This window comes from Zea mays, chromosome 10 (genome assembly GCF_902167145.1).
Source record: "Zea mays cultivar B73 chromosome 10, Zm-B73-REFERENCE-NAM-5.0, whole genome shotgun sequence".
Classification (NCBI taxonomy): Eukaryota; Viridiplantae; Streptophyta; class Magnoliopsida; order Poales; family Poaceae; genus Zea; species Zea mays.
Window position 1 is genome coordinate 103870560 of NC_050105.1, and position 18645 is coordinate 103889204.

Sequence of the window (18645 nt, forward strand, 5' to 3'; positions counted from 1 at the left end):
AATATATTCCCGACATGCATTGTACAATAAGGTAATTACAATATGGTAAGTACATACTTTCCTATTACACCAGGTTTCATACCCACACAGGTCACCGACAGGTTGACCTAGATCGGAAGAACGCCGCCGCCTAAGACCATACGGTACGAGGACTAGATCTTGATGAGCCTTCGCGTGCTGAACGAAGGCCACCCCTCGGGTGAGTCCATCAGGTTGTCTACTTCATTAGAGTGAAGGGGCGAACTCGGCCCAACATTTCAACAATAGGTTAGTGTGAGAGGCAAGAGGGATCGAGGGAGCTTTCCGTCTTCGCTACAACAAATATTTAGATAAATTTTATGAAATAGGGCTCCTGGTAAAACTGTCTTATCTTGATTAGACCTATATTTTAATTTGTTTATGTGTTTAGGGCAGTTGCTCTTAACCATAGGACATTATTTTCTTTTGATTTCATAGTTTCAGTAAAACAAGGGAAATTTGGATCCATACCATTAAAAGATCACCACTTTGGATCCATACCATTACTATCTCACTTACATGTGGGTCCACATGAGTCAATGACATGTGGGGTCCATGGTATATATCTAAAGTTTGGATCTTTTAATGGTATAGATCCAATTGTTCCGTAAAACAAAGAGTACTCCATTATGGGCTGCACTGCCAAAGTTCCCGTTACATAAAACCCTCGTTGCTGCCTGTACATCCCGTACTCCCCTAGCCTGCCTCGGTGCGCCGCCGCCACACCTCCACCATGGCTGCGACCACGCCGGCCACCGACCCGCCGGATGCCTTGCTTGCAGTAACAGCTGATGCTCCCACTCCTGCTCGTCCCACCCCGGCGGAGCTGGTAGCCCGCGCCGTCGCCCCCGTCAAGCCCGCCTTCCTCTGCCCGCCTCCCGTCCGTGAGGCACCCAAGGAGGAGGGTAAAGCCGCCGGCGGCGGGGCCGTCGTAAAGGTGGAGAAGAAGTCCAAGCGCCAGCTCAAGCGCGAGCGGCAGCAGGTAACCACCGCGGTAGCGACGCAGGGTGCTTGCTCTGCTGTCTCAGCTTTCATTGGGCTCTGCTTGCTAGGTGCTTCTTGAAATGTCGGCAGATCAGTGCAATTGTTTCACGACGGCGCTATTTACGTCGTGCTGTAACTTGTGCTCAAAACCGTGCCGATTCCTGTGACTTGTGCGTCTGTGTATGCGTATCAAATTGTTACCTTGTTGCGTAGTAGGGTTTAGCAACCTGTAGTTTGAGCTCTGTTTTTCTAGAACATGCATGAGAATCACGGGTCTTTGCATTAATTAACAGAAGATGATGTTTCCACCTGTTTGAATATTATAAAAAACGACAAATATACTGGAACAACAACAACAAAGTTTTTTTTTCAATCGGTGCTATCCCTAGCTTATTGTATATATCACTCCACAGTCCACACTCGATCCTTCTTATGACCATAAATTCCAACACAATGCATTTCCGCGACACTCATTGTAGGCCAACATTCTGCAGCATTCAATATAGCAGGTCTAACCGCCATCCTATAAAACTTACTTTTTAGCTTATTGGAACATGCCGGAAGCTCTACAAATTTAGTGTAAAGAGAGGAAATAAAATCTAGAAGTCGCCCCTGGATTCATGTAGTGTTTGCTTTTTTTTTTAGAAAACAAGCTTCTACCTTCTAGGCACCTGATTTCCATAGCATGGGCCAACTGGTAGCTAGATCATGTGGCATTTCAAGGTTTCTGATTGTTATGTGAGTGGTATGTATTATGGGTGTGTTTGGTTTGACTTTTGGCTTTGGCTTTTACCCCCTAAAAGCCAAAAGCCAAACCAAAGGACTGGATCTAGGAAGCAGCTTTTTCTAAAAGCCGACTTTCTTGCAGTGCAAAACTGAAAGCACCTCTGGATCTGCTTTTAGCGGCTTTTGGATAGAACTATGAAAATATATATGAAAAAACTTTTAGCGACTTTTAGTGGTTTCCACCAAACACTTTTTAGCTTTTTAACAGCTCACAGCCCACAGTAGCTTTTCTCACAGCTCACAGCCCACATCAGCTTTTTTCACAGCCACAGCCCAACCAAACAGACCCTATATTAAATTTTGTCAAATCATAGCATGTTGAAAAGTGAAGACCATGGTTTTTTTGTTTGCAATATCTGTATTTGACATCCACACCCAATTATTGCTTGATTTAGTAATCTGGAATATTTATGTTAATCATTATTTCTGTTGGTTAGTCAGGAATTTTATATCCTACTCCTAAGGTGGAAATTGGGAATGACATTGTACTTCTCCATTTCTTTTGACACTTGTAAAATAACCATGCTTAATGGCATTGATCATGATTAGTCGGAGGACTTGGCGATTAATCGCGATTGTTCCAAACCGACTTGGATGATTAATCGCGATTGGTCCAAACCGACTTTGACGATTAATCGCGATTAATTAGACGACTTGAAAACAAGTTAATGCTGAGTTATTATTTGGGGCACATATATGTTAAGTACTCCCTCCATCCCAAAATAATTCAACTTCTAGAAAGTCAAACGATCTAAAATCTGATTGAATTTATAGATACACGCACAAATATTTACGACATCTAAGTCCATCAGATACCATGTGAAGTATAATTTAATGGTATATTTATTTGGGGTCATAGATGTTGGTACTCTTTTCTACGAAGTTGGTCAAACTCTAAATACTTTGACTTAGGACAACTCTAGAAGTTGATTTATTTGGGACAGAGGGAGTACTATTACTATTAAAACCTGCAAGTTTAGCATATGTTTCTCTTTTTATAATCATCAGTGAAATATACCTCATATTCCTGCACTTCAGAACTGTTTATTATCTTTGCATGCTTATACACCGCTTATTTTGGTGGTAGGTTGGTAGTTTTTTGTTTCCTCATTGTACCGGCAATAATATCCACTGAACTTATTATATTGCACAGGAACAAAAATCTACTTCTCACCTTTGTATCGAAGTAGGGAAAAGTGGAAATGTGGACTCATGCAAATATGGTACTTCTTGTCATTTCAGCCATGACATAAATGCTTATTTGTCTCAGGTATTCTTTTTATTTGGCTATATAAATTGTTAGTGAATTTTATAACTTATTTAATCCTAAATTGCCTTTTCGTGTGCAGAAACCAGCTGACCTTGAAGGCACATGCCCATTTACTGCACTGGGACATTTGTGTCCATATGGACTAACTTGTCGATTCCTTAGTACACATAAGGATAACCTTGCTCCTCAAAATCATCCAGAGGGAAATTGTGAGAGAAATCCTTTGAGCAAAGAAATTCAAAAGCTCTTATGGAAGAGCAAATATAAATTTCCCAAGGCCAGTGCCCAGATCAAACTTCTTGGTCTTAAGGTATATAGCTAACTTTTAACAATGTCTAGCCATATCTTTGATCTCTTAGTTTTTTGTATCTCTTGATTTTCTACAATAAAGTAACCTTCCTATACATTTATTCTTGTTGTGTTCAATTTGCTTCTTAAAAGATTATAAGTTACTTTGATCATGGGTACATAATACATATGTTGGTGGTAAGCATCCGCCAAAAGGGTAGTGCCTTCCTTCAAAATTGAATATACCAATGACATTGCCACAACTAATATGATTGCTAGAAATTGAAATATTGTATTCTTAATTGGCAAAAGTCCAAATTACTACCTCCAAAGTAAACGAATGTTCGATTCCATTTACTCCCCTTAACTATTTTAGTCGTTTTAATTTATCCCTTAACAAGATTTGTCTTTTTCATTTCTCTACGTAATACGTACAAGTTGGATTTTAATTTAAAAAATTGTGAGGTGATAGTGTGCACAATAAATTGTTTTAAAAATTTATTATGAATTTCAAATCATTAAGTTTAATACAATTTCGTATTTCTAGTGTTAATTTGTTATTATAAGTCCTAACCTATAAAAATATTGATATAAGTATATTATATTTTTAAACATAAATTATGGTGCTAGCTATATCCCCTCATAAAATTTGTAACTAAAAATCAACTAAAATATGGAGCAAATTTGTAAAAAGCACTAGGACATTGCTTAGCGCCTAGGAAGATTAAGTGTAGATTAAACATGATTAATCATTTGTGTGTGTGTTTTTTCTCTTTGGGAGTAAGATCTGGAGGTGTTGACACAAATAAAGACCAAAATGACGTGTTCAAAAGGCACAAGAAGAGACTAACCAAGGCAAACAAAAATAGTTTGTACTTTGTAGAGAGGTGACAAACAAAAAAAACAAGGCAAAGTTTCAATCGTTTAGATCATCACAGAGATTCAGGCTAGTAGATTAGAGAAGACACTCGTAGGGATTCAGAGCATTACATGGAACTAATAGTCTAGCAATAATTAAAGATTCGAAAGACTTACAGAGAAGGGGAGAAAACCCTCGAACCCTGCCCCCCCATCACTAACGGGCCGATCAACTGCCCACTTTGCAACGGCCCAGCCGGAGAGTGGCGCAGGATATCGATCCCTGAGAGCAGGTGGGGCACAGCAAGGGGATTTTTTTTAACCAAGCCCGAAATTCGCCCCCGAGGGGGATCGAACCCGAGACCTGGAGGTGCTACTCGGAAGCCTTAACCATTACGGTAGAGGCCCTTTCGCCCAAAAATATGGAAACAAAATAAGTAGGAAAAAAATCTAAAACGGTTTGGGTCTCTTCCAACCGTTTTCAAAAATTACTGTATTTATTCGGTATTTTTTTTACCGTCGATAATCAATTCGGTATTTTTCAGAAAAATATTAAATCTAAATTGATCTTTATAATTCATCTTAACTTAGAAAAATATGAAACCAATTTTATTGTTTTCCTAAAATCGAGATCTATCTGATGTATATAATTTAGAGATGTTTAATACTTTTATGACTCTTATTTATATTTTCTTACCAAATATTACTATTGATGCATATATTCAAAAATTTGCACGAGAACTTGAGAATGACCAGGAGGACACCAATTATGTGACTATGTCACGTAGTAGGACTGTAGGAGTATCAATTAGAATGCAAGTGTCATGTCATCATACATATCTTGATTCTATAGTTATATGCTACTTGACTTACTAGTCCTTTATTTAAATACATGATAATGATTTTATTACTATATTACATTGTATTATATTGATTGTGACTTCCTACCTTGTATTAAAATGTCTTATAAGTTATTAATATTATGCTAGGTCAAGTTATATTTCTAGTTCTACGCTCTATGGTATGATCTGTGATATGTTTTATGCTTTTCAATGGTTACCAATGTATTTTCAATCAAATAGTTTAGTTTTGTAAGGTATTGCATTGTGACTTTCTAACTATATGTATGTGTGCACAATGCCTGTCACTTATATTTGTTAGATATTGCTTTAATGCTTTGTGAGATATGCTTTAATTCTTCACGATTTTTTTGAATATTTATATATTATTACTAATTTCTATGTGGATGTACGTCGTATGTGAATTTTTAAGTCAATTGAGGGTACATGTTGCGATTTTTACCGACCTTATTTTAGATTTCGACAGCAACTGATGTATTTTTCATACCGAACTTCTGTTTTTGATGTTTCCGAATTATCGATGTTGTTTCCGTTTTCGGATTTATCATTTTTTTGATTTCGTTTCCGAGGAAAAGATATGAAAACGGAAATGGTTTTAGTGTTTACCGACCGTTTTCACCCGAGGGTCTCCACACTACCACCTACCTCCTGAACTGCCTCCCCTCCAATTGAGCCAATCATCCCACTCCTTCACCCTCGTCGGTACCACCCCTTTCTATATGCACCTTCGCGTCTTTAGTTGTGCCTGCTATCCCAACACCTTCGCCACTGCTCCTCAAAAACTTGCGCCCCGATCCACTCGTTGCCTTTTCCTCGGGTACTCCTCTGATCACAACGGGTACCCGTGCCCCTATCTTTTCACCCACCGTGTCATTATCTCGATATGTTGTCTTCGAAGAGGACGCTTTTCCCCTTACTGGCTCCTCCCCACCTCCTGACCTTGATTCTCTCCTTGATGTCGATCCCATAGACATACCTCCTCTTTCCGTACCCCTGGTTCCGGTGTCCTATTTCACATCACGCACGACCCCACCTCTCCGACCACCTTCGGCTTGCTTCGTCGATTCTGCCCATGTCTACCAGCGACGTCTGTGGTCTGGTCCACTGATCCCCTCCTCCAACAAGTCGCTCCGTGCCTCATATCACTCCCATGATGAGCCGTTGGTGCACCATCCGGTCGCCTACACCATGATCCCCGCCACGTCTACCTGATGGTCACATGACGATCGGTGCTCACGGCCACCACTACGACTTCCTCGCATGTCCCCTCCCTCTGGACCGCGCTCGTCGATCTCCACCGGCGTCAGCTATGGATGGGTATGAGGCCCTGCTGGACAACCTTACATGGGACTTGGTGCCGTATCCTTGGGGCACCACCGTGATCATCGGCAAGTGGATTTTCCATCACAAGCTAAAGGCCAATGGTACCCTAGATCGGTACAAGGCTCGTTGGGTACTTCGGTGCTTCAATCAACATCCTGTAGTGGACTACGACGAGACCTTTAGCCATGTCATGAAGCCTGCCACCGTTCGGACCGCCCTCTCCCTTGCCCTCTCCTGGGACTAGGCGGTTCACCAGCTAGACTTCAACAATGCCTTCCTTCACGCCACTCTAACCGAGACAATGTACTGCAGCCAGCCCACCGGTTTCGTCAACTCCACTCGTTCAGGTATGGTGTGTAAACTTAACCGTTCTTTGTATGGCCTCAAGTAGGAGTCGCAGGCCTGATACAGTTGCTTCGCCTTCTCATTGGTTTCGCTTGGCTTCGTCGAGGCTCAGTCGGACAAGTCCTTGTTCATCCTTTGACGCGGCGGCGACATCTTCTACCTCCTCTACATCGACGACATTGTGCTCATGACATCCAGTGCCGTTCTCCTCCAGTTCACGATCGCTGCCCTGCAGCGCGAGTTTGTGATGAAGGACTTGGGCCCTCTCCACCACTTTCTCGGGGTCACCTTGGAGCGTCGCTCACAGGGCCTCTTCCTTCACCAGCAGCAGTACACCATTAATGTTCTGGAGCAGGCTGGCATGTCCAACTGCAAGCTTTGCTCCATGCTTGTTTACACTCAGACGAAGGTTTGCGACAACAACAGTGCCCCGGTCCACGACGTGATGGCCTACCGGAGCCTCGCTGGGGCTCTCCAAGGTCTCACCTTCACTCGGCCCAACATCGTCTACACGGTCCAGCAGGTGGTATACCTTCACATGCACGTCTCGCAGGAGCCCCACCTCACTGCTGACAAGCGGATTCTTTGCTATCTCCGCGTCACTTTCTACTACTTCGGCTCTCTCCAACTTTTGAGTTGTCCGTCTACACCGACGCGGATTGGGCTGGTTGCCTAGATACGCGTCAACCCACCTTTGCTACCGTGTTCTTGGGCACCAACCTTGTTTCCTGGCCCTCGAAGCCACAGTCCGTCGTCGCCTGCTCCAACGTTGAGGTTGAGTATTGTGTTGGCTGTTGGGGCCAATGGCGTGGCCCAGGTGCCCTTGCTCTGTCAGCTGCTCTAGGAGCTCCACATCTGTGATGTACGGAAATACGTACACACAGCGTCACAGGGCACGCGACGTGTGGCGCGCGGCTGAGCGCGCAGGACGCCTGATCCAGCAGACAGCCAGGCCTAGCGGCTAGATCTAGAAAGAATAAAAGTGATTGATGGCCTTCCTATTAGTCCGGGCTAGATTTAGAAGGAATAAGAGTGATTAGTGATTGATGGCTTTCCTTTATTAGTCCGGGCTAGATTTAGAAGGGAATAAGAGTGATTAGTGATTGATGGCTTTCCTTTAATAATCCGGGCTAGATTTAGAAGGGAATAAGAGCAATTAGTGGCTTCCTTTAGTAGCCCTAGCCTATGGCCTTATATACCCCATGTAAGCACCCATGATGAGGACAAGAAAGTTTTATCTCAGTCTCCTACCTCTCTCTAATCGGCAACAGGGGGCATAACCCGTTGACGAAGATCGCCGTTCTTAGGGGCATAACCCGGTCGGCAACACGGACGGCGGCTACGACCTTCGGAGCCGCGGTCCTCCTACCCACGGGCCTGACGCCCTTGACAACCTGGTATCAGGAAGTCGGCGATCCCAAACCACCACCCCCAGCCCTTCAGCCACTGCAGCCGCACCACCACCACCAGCCCCCACCGCTACGTCCAGGTTCATCACCATGGGTGACGACGCTCAACCCTCCATGGCCGACGTCATGCAGATGCTCCAGACCCTGTCCTCCAACATGTCCAAGATGCAGTCCGACATGGTTATCATGCAGGAGAAGGTCGCCTCCGCGACCGACTACGGCGGCCACCAAGATGGGCAGCCCCACACGGATCACCCGCCGAAGTTCCAGAGGATGGAGTTCCCGCGCTATGACGGCAAGTCCGACCCGCTGATCTTCATCAACAAGTGCGAGTCGTACTTTCGACATCAACGCACCATGCCGGAGGAAAAGGTATGGATGGCATCTTACAACATGGACGACATGGCCCAGCTGTGGTTCCTCCAACTCCAGGAGGATGAGGGCACGCCGCCCTGGGGTCACTTCAAGGAACTCCTCAACCTCCGGTTCGGACCAGCGCTGAGATCGGCGCCGCTGTTCGAGCTGACGGAGTGTCGACGCACGGGATCGGTGGAAGAATATTCCAACCGCTTCCAGGCCTTTCTTTCGCGTGCTGGCCGGCTGCAGGAAAGCCAGCGCGTACAGCTGTACACAGGTAGGCTGCTGCCGCTGCTGAGCCATCAGGTCCGCGTTCACGCGCCGGAGTCCCTGGCCGCAGCCATGAGCCTGGCCAGGATGCTGGAACTGGTGGAGCTAGACCGGCTCAGCCCCCTACTCGGTCGGGCGGCCCCGCGCGTGGCCCTGCCCGCTCTACCTACGCGGCCAGCGCTGCCAGCGGCCGGCGCGCCTCCGGTGCTTCCCGTACCGGTTCCCCCAGCACAGCAGCTGGCCGTCCCGGCGCCTCCTCCACGCGGCGCGGCTGGGGCTGCCAAGCGCCTTACGACGGAGGAGCAGGCGGAACGTCGTCGTCTTGGCTTGTGTTACAACTGTAATGAGCCGTACTCCCGCGGGCACAATCGGGTGTGTCGCCGCGTCTTCTACATTGACGGCTTCGAGCTGGAGGACGCTGCCCAGGAGGCTGACGCCGTAGACACCTCCGCACCATTGTTCTCCCTTCGCGCTGTGGCTGGTATGCCCATTTTTGACTCCATGCAGGTGCACGTGCAAGTGGGCGCCGTGACGCTGACCGCCCTTCTGGACACTGGCTCCACGCATAACTTCATCGCCGAGGCCGCAGCGTCACGCACGGGGCTTGCTGTCCAGACCAGCCCATGCCTCACGGCCACCGTGGCGAATGGCGAGCGCATCGCCTGCCCGGGTGTTTTCCGTCAGGCCTCGATCACCATCGCAGGCGAGGACTTTTGCGTCGACCTCTATGTGATGCCACTGGCCGGCTACGACGTCGTCCTCGACACCCAGTGGATGGTCACGCTAGGCAAGATGGTGTGGGACTTCACCACACGCACCGTGGCCTTCACACGCCATGGCCGCCCCGTCTGCTGGGAGGACGTGGCCGCCCGGCGCACACCGCGCCTCGACAGCATCACGGCGCCCGAAGCCTTGCTGGAGGAGCTGCTGACCACGTTCGATGGCCTCTTCGCCGAGCCCTCGGGACTGCCACCGCCGCGGGCGCGTGACCACAACATCGTACTCAAGTCGGGCACACTGCCGGTAGCGGTCCGGCCGTACCGTTACCCGGCGGCCCACAAAGATGAGGTGGAGCGACAATGTGCAGCGATGATCGTACAAGGCATCGTGCATCGCAGCGACTCCGCGTTCTCGTCCCCGGTCCTCCTCGTCAAGAAGCCGGACGGATCGTGGCGTTTCTGCGTCGACTACCGGGCGCTTAACGCGCTCACGATCAAGGACGCATTCCCTATCCCAGTCGTCGACGAGCTGCTGGACGAGCTCCACGGGGCATGCTTCTTCACCAAGCTCGACTTGCGCTCCGGGTACCACCAGGTCCGCATGCGGCCGACTGACGTGCACAAGACGGCGTTCCGCACACATGACGGCCTCTACGAGTTCCTGGTCATGGCGTTCGGGCTGTGCAACGCTCCCGCCACGTTCCAGGCGATGATGAACGATGTCCTGCGCCCCTTCCTCCGCCGCTTCGTGCTGGTGTTTTTTGACGACATTTTGATTTACAGCCGCACATGGGCGGACCACCTTCGTCACCTGCGTGCTGTCTTCGGCGCGCTTCAGCAGCACCAGCTCTTCGTCAAGCGCTCGCTCTAAGTGCGCTTTCGCGGCCTCCTCCATCGCGTACCTGGGACATGTTGTCTCGGCGGCCGGAGTCGCCACAGACCCCGCCAAGGTGCAGGCGGTGCGAGACTGGCAGCAGCCGCGGTCGGCCCGCGCGGTTCGCGGTTTCCTCGGTCTTGCCGGGTACTACCGGAAATTCGTGCACAACTATGGCACAATCGCCGCGCCGCTGACCGCCCTGCTCAAGAAGGAAGGGTTCCTGTGGTCGGACGAGACGGCGGCTGCCTTCGCCGCTCTGAAGGAGGCGGTCACGTCGGCCCCGGTACTCGCCATGCCGGACTTCTCCAAGACGTTCGTCGTCGAATGCGACGCTTCGTCCCACGGCTTCGGGGCGGTGCTGGTCCAGGACAGCCACCCCGTGGCCTTCTTCAGTCGGCCCGTGGCGCCTCGTCACCGCGCCCTAGCCGCCTATGAGCGGGAGCTGATCGGCCTAGTCCAGGCAATCCGCCATTGGAGGCCCTACCTTTGGGGGCGCCGTTTCGAAGTCAAGACCGATCACTACAGCCTCAAGTACTTGCTGGATCAGAGGTTGTCCACCATACCACAACACCACTGGGTGGGCAAACTTCTCGGCTTCGACTTCTCCGTCGAGTACAAGCCGGGGCATACCAATGTCGTCGCGGACGCGCTCTCACGCCGCGACACACAGGAGGAGGGCTTGGTGCTGGCCTTGTCCGGACCACGCTTCGACTTCATAGATCGGCTCCGTCAGGCACACACCGTCGACCCCACGCTCGCGGCCCTCCAGCACGACATCAGCAGAGGCGCCAGGTCGTGGCCCTGGGCGCTAACCGATGGCCTCGTCCACTATGCGGGCCGGCTGTACATTCCGCCCGCCTCCCCGCTGCTCCAGGAGATCTTGGTGGCGGTCCACGAGGAAGGCCATGAGGGCGTACAACGCACCCTGCACCGACTCCGGCGCGACTTCCATTTTTCTCACATGAAACGTGTGGTGCAGGATCTGATTCGTGGCTGTGCAGTCTGCCAACGCAACAAGCCCGACCATCAGCACCCGGCCGGCTTGCTGTTGCCCCTGCCGGTGCCGCAAGGGGTATGGACGGACATCACCATGGATTTCGTCGAAGCGCTGCCTCGCGTCCGCGGCAAGACCGTCATCTTCACGGTGATAGACCGCTTCAGCAAGTATGCACATTTCGTTCCCCTGGCGCACCCGTACACGGCCGAGTCTGTGGCGCAGGCATTCTTCACCGACATCGTCCGTCTCCACGGCATTCCCCAGTCGATCGTCTCTGACCGGGACTCAGTGTTCACCTCCAACTTCTGGAGCGAGCTGATGCGCTTGAGCGGTACCAAGCTACAGATGACCACGACATTTCATCCCCAGTCAGACGGCCAGTCCGAATCGGCGAACAAGGTCATCATCATGTATCTCAGGTGCTTGACGGGAGATCGACCCCGCGACTGGTTGCGCTGGCTCCCATGGGCGGAATATATCTTCAACACCGCTTTTCAGTCGTCCCTGCGCGACACGCCGTTCTGCGTCGTCTATGGCCGCGACCCTCCCTTACTTCGCTCCTACGAGCAGGGGCAACGCCGGTGCCTGCGATGGCCAGGACTTTGGAGGAGCGCGCGGAGTTCCTGGCAGATATCCGTCACCGGCTGGAGCAGGCCCAGGCTGTCCAGAAACATCATTATGATCGTCTACATCGTGACATCGACGTGCAGGTCGGCGAGTGGGTGCTGCTTCGTCTACGCCAGCGCCCGACGACCTCCATGCCCGACTCGTCGGCTGGCAAGCTGAAGCCGCGGTTCTACGGCCCTTACCGCGTCGTCGAGCGCATCAACGCCGTGGCTGTCCGCCTGGCCCTGCCTCCTCAAGCTCGCCTCCACGACGTCTTCCACGTGGGGCTTCTCAAGAAGTTCCACGGCGCGCCTCCGCAAGAGCCTCCAGCTCTACCTTTGGTTCGCCACGACGCAGTTATTCCAGAGCCAGAGCAAGCAGTCAAGATGCGGCTGCTCAGGGGAGTTCGGCAGGTCCTCATTCGCTGGCGGGGAGCCTCTCCGGCATCGGCTACATGGGAGGATGTGGACACGTTCCGCGCTTCATACCCACTCTTTCAGCTCGAGGACGAGCTGCCTCTCGAGGAGGGGAGAGATGTGATGTACGGAAATACGTACACACGGCGTCACAGGGCACGCGACGTGCGGCGCGCGGCTGAGCGCGCAGGACGCCTGATCCAGCAGGCAGCCAGGCCTAGCGGCTAGATCTAGAAAGAATAAAAGTGATTGATGGCCTTCCTATTAGTCCGGGCTAGATTTAGAAGGAATAAGAGTGATTAGTGATTGATGGCTTTCCTTTATTAGTCCGGGCTAGATTTAGAAGGGAATAAGAGTGATTAGTGATTGATGGCTTTCCTTTAATAATCCGGGCTAGATTTAGAAGGGAATAAGAGTGATTAGTGGCTTCCTTTAGTAGCCCTGGCCTATGGCCTTATATACCCCCTGTAAGCACCCATGATGAGGACAAGAAAGTTTTATCTCAGTCTCCTACCTCTCTCTCTAATCGGCAACAGGGGGCATAACCCGTTGACGAAGACCGCCGTTCCTGGGGGCATAACCCGGTCGGCAACATGGACGGCGGCTACGACCTTCGGAGCCGCGGTCCTCCTACCCACGGGCCCGACGCCCTTGACAACATCCCCCTTGCGCGCGCCACACTCATCTACTGCAACAAATGTCATCGTGGCCTTACCTCTCCACCAAGCCCGTGCAGCACCAGCATACAAAGCACATGGAGATCGACCTCTACTTCGGCCGCAAGCGTGTCGTTGTTGGCGATGTCCGCGTTCTGACCATTTTGCAGTTCACCGACATCTTCACCAAGGGGCTCTCATCCACAATGTTCTCGAAGTTTCAGTCCATTCTCAACATCTTTAAAGGCTAGAGTTACGACTGCGGGGGTGTTAGCATATTGTATCTTATCACTGTAATGGGCCTTGGCCCATGTACATAGCTGCTATATATTAATACATCCCCTACCCAATTAAGTTCAAGGTTTGCAATCTAACATTTATGATGCAGGATGGAAACAAGAATAAAGCAGAAGCAGTAAATGATGATAATCCAGATGAAACATGTAACCTAAATGGTGATGACAAAACACTTCTTTCTAGCATTCCTGAAAATGTTGAACCTGATCCCACGTTGTGCAAAGAAATAGATAATTCAGGGGGAGAACCTTTAGTTGTTGACTCAGTTGAATCTGTGGAGCCAAGGGCATCAAAGAAATCAAAGGTTGAAGTTGATGAAACTCGGGATAATGAAATCAAAGGTCCTACCACTGGTAATTTGCTTCTGAACATAGATACTGTTTAAAATTCTCCTGATGCTTATTTTTTCTAGCTTTTAACTCAATTTTCTATTTCTTAAATATTTTTAACCCTTTTGATTTACTATATCATGGATTAGGTATTCATGACAATGAGGCTGAATCTGAAGTTAATTCAATCAGTGGAGTAAAAGTTTCCTCAAATAACCAAAGTTCCTGCAAAGTTGATCTGATCACGATACCTCATTTACGTGAAAAGAAAATTATAGATTTTCGAGAGAAGCTGTACCTTGCTCCCTTAACCACTGTTGGTAATCTTCCTTTTCGGAGGCTCTGTAAAACCTTGGGAGCTGATGTTACTTGTGGAGAAATGGCTATGTGCACAAATCTTTTGCAGGTTAGATCAAGACATTTATTTGTTTTATCTTTCCTTTTTTCTGAGTGAATTTTTTGCGATATGCAGCATTGAATTTGCTAGCGAAGTTCATAGGCTGTTTGGTTTTCTTCATGAGGTCTTTCCTTATGATATTTTCATGTAGGGGCAAGCTTCAGAGTGGGCTTTGCTGCGACGGCATCCATCAGAGGATTTGTTTGGGGTGCAAATTTGTGGACCGTATCCAGATACTGTAGCACGAACAGTTGAACTTGTGGATAACGAATGTTCAGTTGATTTCATAGACATAAATATGGGCTGCCCAATTGATATAGTTGTCAACAAGGGTGCTGGATCATCATTGCTCACAAAGCCTATGAGGATTAGGAGTATTGTTCAAGCGGCATCAACTGTTACTGAAAAACCGTTAACTGTTAAGGTAATGCGGCCATGAAATTCTGAGCTAATTAATGTACTAGAGCTAGATTTTTGTAATTTCACACTGATGGAAATATTCCTGTCTGTATGCATCTGGACATGTAATCTTTTGGTATGGTGCTGCACATGTAATATTTTTAGGTAGAAATTGCAGAAGTATTTTACTTATGTTCCTCCCTGTTGCTTGGTTTCAGGTAAGGACAGCTTTCTTTGAGGGCAGGAATCGTGCTGATTCTTTAGTTTCAGATATCTACAACTGGGGTGCTTCAGCTATAACAATACATGGTCGATCACGGCAACAACGCTACAGCAAACTTGCTGATTGGGACTATATCTACCAGTGTGCACAGAAGGCTCCTGACTATTTGCATGTTATTGGAAATGGCGATGTATTCTCCTTTACTGACTGGAACAAGCATGTTTCAGACTGCTCCAAAATTTCCACTTGCATGATTGCTAGAGGTGCACTTATCAAGGTTAGCATCTGACATTTTACATGTTTGCATACATATTGAAACAATGATAGCAAGGAGCTTCTAACTTTTCATCTTGGATGCAACATTTATTGAACTCCTTTCCGTCACCATATGCATTTGTGGGAGCTCACACTGAAATAATAGTCTGAATGGAAGTTACAAATGGAGATGCAGTTTTTCATCAGTCCCAAAGAGTAATCTTTAATCAGAACCATCATATTTGCAAACAGGAAGGATATTTCTTTGATTTTTCACTCCAATGCGAAAAATGTTCATGAATTTTCATCCTTACATGTTAGATCACCAGTATTTAGCATCATCTTGTTGTCCAGAGCTTTTCTCATGCTATTTAGGCCCCCTTTGGCTCGGTTTCTCGCCACGGGCTTTTGTTGTGGCTTCTTGTTTTTCCCTATAAGCCATACCAAACGTTAAGGGTGTGTTTGGTTTGGCCTTTGGCTTTGGCTTTTGTCCCCTAAAAGCCAAAAGCCAAACCAAAGGGCAGGATCCAGGAAGCAACTTTTTCTGAAAGCCGACTTTCTTGCAGTGCAAAACTGAAAGCACCCCTGGACCTGCTTTCAGTGGTTTTCGGATGAAACTGCGAAAACATATATCGAAGGACTTTTAACGGCTTTTAGTGGTTTCCACCAAACGATTTTTAGCTTTTTAACAACTCACAACCCACATCAGCTTTTTCCACAGCTCAAAGCCTACAGTAGCTTTTTTCACAGCCACAACCCAATCAAACAGACCCTAAATTAGCAGATAGCTTTTAGTAAAAAGCGCATCCTTTTATACTAGAGAGGTGAAGCCAAAAAAGTGGCTCACCCAGCTTTAGCTCGTGGTTATTTTACGAAAACCACCCTCACCGGATGCATTAAGAATGAGGATTACATCCACCCAATCTACGGTTTGTTTTTTTCCACGCACGAATGAAACTCTATGGCGTTGTGATGGCCGACACGGAGCTCTCGGCGCAGCGCAGGGAGCAGAGTTGGGCCGCCCAACGCGACATGTAGAGCAAAGCTTGTCGATGAGGGAGCAGCGTGGCCCAGCGTGGAGCTCGCTGGCACGTGGACGCCATGGAGCTCGCCAACGTGGGGCACCGTGGCATCATGGGGATTGGGGCGTATATGACAGTGAGAGGAAAGGCAGGGATAAAGAAAAACTTGTGCTGCGAAACTTTTTTTTCTTCATTTCCATTTTTTCTTTAAGCATTGCCATTTTAGTATCATTGAAAAAAAAAGATAGTATATTTAAGATTGACTATAATGTTATTGAATATATAAAAAATAATTATATAAGGTTTATTTTAAAAAACAACATAGAAGCCATGTTACCAAATAATTTTTGATAATGGCTTTGGCTATCACTGTAACATGCTTCATTTTCTTTTAATATATATTTTTTCACTGTGGAGGCTTCCCCTACATTTTTCTCGGGAAAAAAATATGGTTGTCTGATAGCCCCTTGGAACCATAATCATAGGGTTTCCTTTAATCCCAAAGATGGCTACGTGCCCTATAAACACTCTAGGTAGAAGGCCTTTTGTGAATAGATCTGCTGATATCTTATGGTTCTGATATTATGGTTCTGATATGCTCAACTTTAATAGTTTGATCATGAATCTTCTCCTTAACAACATAATGTCAATGTACTTGGCAATCCCACTTGACTTCTTGTTGTACGAGTAAAATACTGATGTCTGATTGTCGCATTATATCTTTAGTGGTCTTTCTATACTATCCACCACACTTAACTCGGGTACATATTTTTTTAGCCACATCGTCTGTCCAGTTGTCTCATACATCGTGACAAACTCAACATGTATTGTTGACAATGCAATGATTGTTTGTTTGTAGCTTGTACATCGTGACAAATTTCTTTAGCCACATCGTCTGTCCAGTTGAGGCAGTAGGAGGTTGAGTTTGGTTGGTTAAAAGGACCGAAGGCATTTAATACCTCCTAAATAACATAAATGAGATTGCCATCTCATGTTCTTTCCACAGCTGCAGAACCGTGTTGCTTTTAATATGTGCCATCTTTGGTCATAGTTACTATTACTAACTTGATATTGTTGCTCAAGAATATTCATGTCTATATTGACATGATTTTATGTATGCATGCATGATTGATTTTGTGCTAACACATGACACTTGGCAGCCTTGGTTATTTACTGAGATAAAAGAACAAAGGCACTGGGATATCACATCTGGCGAGAGATTAAATATTCTTAAAGATTTTGTGCGTTTTGGTCTGGAACATTGGGGCTCCGATTTCAAAGGTGACTTATCTCAGCTCATCCTTGTAGATGTTTAGACAGATTCAGGGTCTTGTGGATTGTGAAATGTAAATAAGATCAGCGCATTATGAATGCATTGCAGAACTAGTCTGTTGTTTTTCCTTGGTGCAATGTCGATTCTTGAACCATCCAGGTGTTTCTGGTTCTGTTTTTGTAGGAGTTGAGACAACACGCCATTTCCTCCTAGAATGGCTTAGTTACACCTGCCGCTACATTCCGGTGGGTCTGCTGGATGTGATTCCACAACGATTGAACTGGAGGCCTCCAAGCTACTATGGGCGTGATGACCTCGAAACCCTGATGGTCTCAGATTCAGCAGCTGACTGGGTAGGCACTCCCTTTTCTGTTGCTCAGAATGTTGTATGGCTAACTGAGACATGGCTGTAAAACTGATGCGTCTATTCCGTGCATGCAGATAAGGATCTCAGAGATGTTGCTTGGCAAAGTTCCAGAAGGGTTTACCTTCGCACCGAAGCACAAGTCCAATGCCTATGACCGAGCAGAAAACGGTTAAACCTTTGTTCCGTTGTTCGTCAGGGCAGGAACTCAGCAACACCAGTGGTGGGTTCTCTTGAGGATCAGAGACAACTACTGAGGTCCATGCTGCTTGAACCCATCATGTTGTGTAACATGATTTTATATTTAGCCAAATGGTGATTGTACCAATAGTTTAAGTATAGACTATAGAGCACCTGATAATTGAATTGCTCAATTCTCCTCTATTCATGCTAGCTCTAGCATCTTACTTATCCATATACCTATATTTAAACTTACTCTATGAACAATGCAGTTTACAGTGCAAAACATTGGTTTGAGTGGCTATATGGGTGAACTATTGGATACGGTCTCCGAAACAATATCTAATGTATGAACGTACGTTTTCTCAGCTTTCCCAATGGTTTAATGCTGGGCAGAGGGCTCAAATCTGAATCGATTTGTCATTACATTTTAGCACTTATTACTAATCGTTCTTTGTCGTGATTGCCGCTCTTGTTCTATCTAGCGTTAAACTTCTCGAGAAGTCCAGTTTTTTTGGTATATTTCTCGTTTTCGGTTTGGTCCGAGATATACAAGCTGGTAAAATTAGAAAAATATAAAAGTCAAACTTTGGTCACCAAAATAGTTTTTGGATATTACAAAACAAAAAATGTAATCCCTGGTTGTATCCAACCATCTTGTGGTAACCTGGAGATTTACAACCCAGCATCTTCCTGCACGGGCAACAAGTTGCCTACTCCCACAAATGTAGCCTTCTGAATGAGGAAAAAATAATTCTCTAGGATCAAAGATTACAATAATCAGAAAATACTGTTGCAAACGTTAACTGAAGCTAATCGAATCAGATATGGATGTGTATTACTCGTTCCATATTTATTTTCATATTT

At 47.2% G+C, this 18645-nt stretch overlaps 1 protein-coding gene across 1 annotated transcript; it reads left to right on the forward strand.

Moving 5' to 3' along the window:
• The first annotated feature begins 694 nt into the window (after positions 1–694).
• On the forward strand, positions 695–18188 carry LOC100279244 (uncharacterized). The gene is made up of 10 exons (NM_001152265.1): positions 695–1000; positions 2942–3058; positions 3138–3368; positions 13428–13689; positions 13815–14071; positions 14214–14486; positions 14680–14961; positions 17122–17242; positions 17418–17587; positions 17676–18188. Exons 1-10 carry the CDS (start codon positions 752–754, stop codon positions 17772–17774), a joined length of 2061 nt encoding a protein of 686 aa, NP_001145737.1. The 5' UTR covers positions 695–751; the 3' UTR covers positions 17775–18188.
• The last annotated feature ends 457 nt before the right edge of the window (positions 18189–18645 follow it).

Bases quoted from the DNA above. Each gene is read 5' to 3' on its own strand.
- LOC100279244 (NM_001152265.1), top strand. From the start codon at position 752: ATGGCTGCGACCACGCCGGCCACCGACCCGCCGGATGCCTTGCTTGCA. The intron at 13,690-13,814 runs GTAATTTGCTTC...ATCATGGATTAG, and splicing joins AATCAAAGGTCCTACCACTG to GTATTCATGACAATGAGGCT. The intron at 14,072-14,213 runs GTTAGATCAAGA...ATTTTCATGTAG, and splicing joins TGTGCACAAATCTTTTGCAG to GGGCAAGCTTCAGAGTGGGC.